Here is a 6,942-nt window from a genome sequence, read left to right as displayed (position 1 = left end):
GTTCTAGCAATTCAAATGTCATGATGATGAAGGTCCTTCCTCCCAGCGGGTCTCAATTTTCGTCTTCCTTGGGGGTTGGACTACATGATCTCTAAGAGTTTCTCTGGCGCAGATTCTGAGTCTGTTTCAAAGTTGTAGCAGTGAGACACCAAGGGGCACGTTCCAGGAGAGAAGGCTCCTGTCATTGCCCTCCGGTCTCGGCCCTACCCGCAGTGAGTTACACGGAGTGCTGTTCCCTTCACAGCCACGTGAGGGCTGCTGCATTTCTTCCTTCCATCTGTTCAGAATCTGAAATGACCATCCAGGCATTTTTCATTCCACAAATATTTATCAAGGGACTACTATGTTCCAGACACCACGCCAGCGGGGGTGGGGGGTGTAACAAAGAACCAGACGTGGTCCTCATACTTGGGCAGCTCACAGTCTAGTGGGGAAGACAGTGTTGTAAATACTAAGATTCAGTTTAAGTCCATAGTGTGTGTGCAGGAGGGTTGCCAGGGTCTGAAAGAATGTACTACTGGAGGCTGGAGGCTGGAGGCTGGAGGGCGAGGACCTACCACCAGGATAACAGACAGATAATGGGTGATTCAGGCGGGTGGAAGAGTAAGTCAGTCCCTAAGGCAAGAAGAAGCAAAAACTGCCTTATAACTGGAGCATGAAATGCGAGAGGGCAGGGAGGGAGGCAGGAGATGAGCCACAGAGCCCACAGGAGCCACCTCACAGGAAGCTCAGCAAGCTACAGGAAGGAATTGGCCCTCAGTCTGTGGGTGATGGGGAGGCTTATGCAGCAGGAAAGTGCCTGTTACGGGTTGTGTCCCTCAAAAAAGATACATTGGAGTCCTAATCTCCAGTACCTCAGAATGTGACCTTATTTGGAGATAGGGTCTTTACAGAGGTAATCAGGTTAAAATGACATCATTAGAATGAACCTTAATCCAACATGACTGACGTCCTCATGAAAGGAGGAAATTTGGACACAGAAACACACATGCGTCAGGGAAGACAATGTGAAGAGACCAAGAGAGAAGACCAGCATGTACAAGCCAAGGAGAGAGGCATGGGACAGACCCTCACAGCCCCCAGAAGGAACCAACCCTGCCAACTCCTCTAGAGTTGAGAGAAAATACATTTCTCTTGTTTTAAGCCACCTGGTTTGGGGTGCTTTGTTATGGCCGCCCTGGGACACTAACCCAGACTTTAACCTGAAGAGTTAGGTGATCACGTTGTTATTGTTAAAAGAATGCTGTGGCTTCAGTGCAGAGGATGGATGGTGGAGAGGATGTCCAGAGGGGCTGCGGGAACCAAATACGTCATGGGGACAATACTGCAATAACCTAGGCGGGAATGATGGCTTTCACCAGAGTGCCGGTGGGGAGATGATAATGTCTACCAGATTCAAGAGATATTTAGGAGGTAAAACCAGGGAGATCCCTGAAAAACCAAAGTCCACGCTGATGGGCCCTAGATAGAAAAAATGGAAAAATGATTCTGATTCTGGCAACACCAGCCCCCTGTGTGCTTCTAGTCCCAGCCCCCTCTGCTCTCACAGCTAGAAGTCTGTCCCTTCCCCTCTGCATTTGGTCCAGCCCTGCCTCTCCTTCCCGGCCACCAGCTGCTTCTTTATCAGACATTTCGCAGTCACCCCCATGACGTATATTGTGCTTGTGGCTTACAAACTGCTTCCACATGCATGTTCCTCATGTTTCTCTTGAGAGCAGGCTTATTTTGTCTTACGTATGAGGAAAGTGAAATAGCAGGGAAGGGATTTTGCCAAAGACACATTGTGAGTAGTGGAACCAGGATTCAAATCCATAGCTTCTGTCTCTGCCACAGCTCCAAGAACACAGCCTCCAGTCAAGACGGGGATGAGAGAGGTCCTGTCTCTAGCAATTACAGTAAAGGACTCCATACAACATTGATTTTGAAAGCCTGTCAGTTACTGGAATAAGGATGTTAAGGTAGAAGATCTCCACAGTGAGAAATAACACCCCTGCACATTTGTTTCTGGCATAAACTTGTTGAAGCTTTGCTGGAGTGTGGGGAGGTACTGTTTTGTGTTTAAGACCATCCTAGTTGGGATCCAGGCTCTGGCCCTTGTGGGCTGCATGATCTTGAGAAAACTACTCAACACTTTTAACCTCAATTTTCTGTTCGATGATTCATTAGTTGTGTATAACACGCAGTGCACCATGCAATACGTGCCCTCCTTACTACCCATCACCAGCCTATCCCATTCAATTAGCCAACACATAGTACATCATTAGTTTCAGATGTAGTGTTCAGTAATTCATCAGTTGCATATAACACCCAGTGCTCATCACATCACGCTCCCTCCTTAATGCCCATTACCCAGTTACCCCATCCCCCCATCCACCTCCCCTTCTGCAACCCTCAATTTGTTTCTTAGAGTCAAAAGCCTCTCATGGTTTGTCTCCCTCTCTGATTTTTTCCCATTCAGTTTTCCCTCCCTTCCCCTATGATCTTCTGTGCTATTTCTTATATTCTACATATGAGTGAAACCATATGATAATTGTCTTTCTCTGATTGACTTATTTCACTTAGCATAATGCTCTCCAGTTCCATCCACATCAATATAAACGGTAGGTTTTCATCCTTTCTGATGGCTGAGTAATATTCCATGGTTTACGTGAACCATATCTTCTTTATCCATTCATCTGTTGAAGGACATCTTGGCTCCTTTCACAGTTTGGCTATTGTGGACTCTGCTGCTATAAACATTGAGTACGGGTGCCCCTTCTTTTCACTACATCTGTATCTTTGGAGTAAATACCCAGTAGTGCAATTGCTGGGTCATAGGGTAGCTCTTTTTTTAACTTCTTGAGGAACCTCCACACTGTTTCCCAGAGTGGCTGTACCAGCTTGCATTCCCACCAACAGGGTAAGAGGGTTCCCCTTTCTCCACATCCTCGCCAACATTTGTTGTTTCCTGTTTTGTTAATTTTAGCCATTTTAACTGGTGTAAGATGGTATCTCAATTTTCTTATCTTTTAAAAAGGAATGCTGTTCAGAGCCAGATCAGAGTTGTTTGGCGTAATCTACATGAAGTATTTAGCTCAGTGCCTGATACATAGTAAGGACTCAATATGTCTTAAGCATAGCTGTTATTATCTGCCCTAACTGCATACTTATTTCCAAATCCTGAAAGCACAACATAGTTCTCTCTCAAAGTCTCACAAGTTCAGGTGTGGGGTGGTCAAACAATGAAAAATCTAAAGGCTATGAGATTTTGCAAAGAAATACAGAATAATTGCTTTCAAGAGCATCCCAGAGCACCTGACAGAGAAGAGGATTTGGGCAGGAAGTAAAGGAAGAAATAAAGTAGGTGGTAAAGGAGAAGTAGAGGTGGAGTGAGAAGGTATTAACTATTACCATATTACAGAGGAGAACACCATGAATCAAAGATATTAGGTAATCAGTCCAACACCACATAGCCGGAAAATGAAGGAGCTGATTTCAAAATGTGTGCTTTTAGCAAAGACACCACACTAACCTCTTTGCTTTCCAGGGCATCTCTCACTACACCTGTAGCATTTCATTGTGCTTATTTGTTTAAAATTTTCTTCCCCACTAGACCCTAACCACCTTAAGAACAGGAATCAAGAATGACTTATCTTCATAATCTCAGTGTTGGCTTTCCAGTGAACATTTAATTCAACAGTGTTGAATAATTGTGAAGGCACAAATCCCCGATGTCTGAGTGTTTGAATAAATAGGTTCATATATAATAGAGGTTTTTTGCCAGCTTTTAATGAAATGTTGGCTCTGAAAGGATGACTATAAACACCTGTGCACCTAGTTGGCATTCATCTTACTTACCTGATTCACTTAGGTGTTTGGTTTTTTTTGTTTATTTGCTTTGTTTTGTTTGCAAGGATAGTAGAGAGACAAGCCTCAACCTGATATACCTGAATAAATATTTATGGGAACCTAAAGAAATATGCATCACTGAGGTCCACTTGGGATTCTTTCTGAAGGGAAATCCTCTCTCTGATGTCCCTGCACTTAACACAGATTACACTTTTGTATTGTTCAACCTCTTGTGGACTGTGGAAGGGAAGACAGAATCATGGATGATTTCTAGGAATCCTAGAAGAGATAGGAATAAGTTGAAACTTGCTGAATTGAAAATTCTAGCATTTTCCATATTTGTTGGCACATGCAGGATTATGGAGAGGGTCAACCAAACCAACAGTGTCTCCGAGTTCATCCTCCTGGGACTGTCCTCCCGGCCAGAGGACCAGAAGCCACTCTTTGCCCTGTTCTTCATCATGTACATGGTCACACTGGCGGGAAACCTGCTTATCATCTTGGCCATCCGCTCTGACACTCAGCTCCAGACACCTATGTATTTTTTCCTCAGTATCTTATCCTTCATTGACATTTGCTACACAACAACCATCGTTCCCAAGATGCTGGTGAACTTCCTATCAGAGAAGAAGTCCATCTCCTATGCTGAGTGTATGACCCAGATGTATTTCTTCTTGGCTTTTGCCAACACAGAAAGTTACCTCCTGGCGGCCATGGCCATTGACCGTTTCGTGGCCATCTGTGACCCCTTCCACTATGTCACCATCATGAGCCATCGCCGCTGTGTCCTGCTGCTGGTCTTCTCCTGCGCCATCTCTGACCTCCATTCCCTCTTACTAGTTCTCCTGATAAATCGTCTCACCTTCTGTGACTCCAATGTTATCCCCCACTTCCTCTGTGACATCAACCCTCTGCTGAAATTGTCCTGTTCCCCCACATTCGTCAATGAAGTTGTAATTAACACAGAAGGATTGATAACCCTGGTGACCCCCTTTATATGCGTTATCATCTCTTACTTACGGATCCTCATTGCTGTTCTTAAGATCCCCTCAGCTGCTGGGAAGCGTAAAGCTTTCTCTACCTGTGGCTCCCACCTCACCATGGTGACCCTCTTTTATGGAAGTATTATTTACGTTTATTTCCGGCCCCTGTCCAGCTACACCATCAAAGACAGGGTGGCAACAGTCATCTACACGGTTCTGTCCTCCATGCTGAACCCTTTTATCTACAGCCTGAGGAACAAAGACATGAAGCGGGGCATGAGGAAGCTGATGGGCAGGAGAGGTCCCAGGCAGCACCTTTGTGAGCGCACTCAGCAGTGAGTCTTCTCCTTTGAGCCCTCATTTCTGCTGATTTCTGGTGTATATATCAAGCTACTAGAGGTTAGCATACCTAAGTCGAGCATTCATGGGAAATTGTATAGGTGACCAGACCAGAATATTGTATGATCTTATATATTCATAATATCTTATATTTATCTTACAATATAATAATATCATATATATACCCACCAATCAAAGACAATCAATAATAATATATCATATACATATATATGTGTGTGTGTGTGTGTGTATATATATATATATATACCCACCAATCAAAGCCACCTCATCAGGGCCCCCTTAGTAACCCAGGGTCTTTGCACCCATTTTTTCATTCCCTACTTCCATTCCCTTTTCCTATTCACTCCTTCCAAGTGTAGCTGAAAACTTCTTCTTAATTTTTCTTGACCATATTTCTTCCTGTTCAAAAACTCTGAGTTCCCAGTATCCTTATATAATTTAAGAAACATCTTCAATTAGAAGTGGTATGTATATGCAATTGAATATTACTTGGCCATCAAAAAGAATGAAATCTTGCCATTTGCAATAATGTGGATGGAGCTAGAGAGTATTATGCTAAGCAAAATGAGTCAGTCAGAGAAAGACAAATACCATGTGATTTCACTCATAGATAGAATTTAAGAAACAAAATGAATAAGCAAAGAGAAAAAAAGAGAGACAAACCAAGAAACAGACTCTTAACTATAAAGATCATACTGATGGTTACCAGAGGGGAGGTGGGTAGGGGGGATGGAGGAAATAGGTGATGGGAATTAAGAAGTGCACTTGTGATGAACACCAAGTGTCATATGAAGTGTTGAATCACTATGTTGTACACCTGAAACTAATATTACACTCTGTTAACTGGAATTTAAATAAAAACGTTTCTAAAAGAAACATCTTCAATTAGTTATTCAATTTGCAACAAATTCAGTGTCTGTGAAATTACTTAAAGTTGTTGTTGTTGTGTGTGTGTGTGTGTGTGTGTGTGTGTGCAGGTACATGCACATGTTGTCTTCCCCATAAGTTTAGGACCTCCCCAATAGCAGAGACCATTTTTGCACACCAGGCAGAGAATAGATGATGTCTCCTCCATTTTTGGAATCTCTCTCAGCACAGTGTCCTAGGCCCTGAAGACAGTGTAGAATCAAGGGTTGGCCCTAAGGAGCTGGTTGACTTAGCAACTTAGGTCCAGCGCTCCAGGTGACCTGGTCTACTTCTGTGTGTCTTCCCTGGCATCCTTCCCTTTGTCTTCTGACAGCTTTTGGTCCATCCCCCTCTTCCTGATCATCTTTTTGGTGTCATTCACCCTGGAAGTATCTGTATTTCTGACTTCATCACTAACCGTCAGTCTATTTTCTAAGGTGAGAAGACCATTTCTCTGTAATGAGGTTTATTCTGAGTGGCTTTTGAAGATAGAACTAGACCCAATATTTGTAATAATTGGGAAAGTAATTCCCGGCACAGTACAGGGAAGAAATTCAACAGTCAGAGTTATTGAAAGGTGACATTCACCCTCACTGGAGAAGGGTCTTGCAAAGACAGCTCATATATCAGAGGTAGAGTTGAGCTAGATGATTCAAGGTCACTTCCAATTCAGAGAAATTATTTAATATTAAAGAGTTTTAGATTTCTCATTTTCAAAACTGACAACAGTAATATTTTATAATAAGGTGTATGTCCAAGGAAGACTGACTCTAGAAAATGTCCTAGCTTTGGATATTTTGTTATAATTTTATTGGGCCATAGGGCTTAAAAGAAATATCACACTCTCAATTATCTTGGGACGATA

At 43.0% G+C, this 6,942-nt stretch overlaps 1 protein-coding gene across 1 annotated transcript; it reads left to right on the top strand.

Moving 5' to 3' along the window:
- Positions 1 to 4,187: 4,187 nt before the first annotated feature.
- LOC103670489 (olfactory receptor 1L1-like) lies at positions 4,188 to 5,150 on the top strand. Its single transcript, XM_008698944.1, has one exon. The coding sequence runs from the start codon at positions 4,188 to 4,190 to the stop codon at positions 5,148 to 5,150; it is 963 nt and encodes a 320-aa protein (XP_008697166.1).
- Positions 5,151 to 6,942: the final 1,792 nt, after the last annotated feature.

The sequence above is a fragment of the Ursus maritimus genome, unplaced genomic scaffold (assembly GCF_017311325.1).
Source record: "Ursus maritimus isolate PB19 unplaced genomic scaffold, ASM1731132v1 scaffold_17, whole genome shotgun sequence".
NCBI classification, from domain to species: domain Eukaryota; kingdom Metazoa; phylum Chordata; class Mammalia; order Carnivora; family Ursidae; genus Ursus; species Ursus maritimus.
The sequence above is the reverse complement of the archived record's forward strand: the minus strand, read 5'-3'. Positions and strand labels throughout refer to the sequence as shown.

Excerpts from the sequence above, each read along its gene's own strand:
- LOC103670489 (XM_008698944.1), top strand. The coding sequence starts at position 4,188 with ATGGAGAGGGTCAACCAAACCAACAGTGTCTCCGAGTTCATCCTCCTG.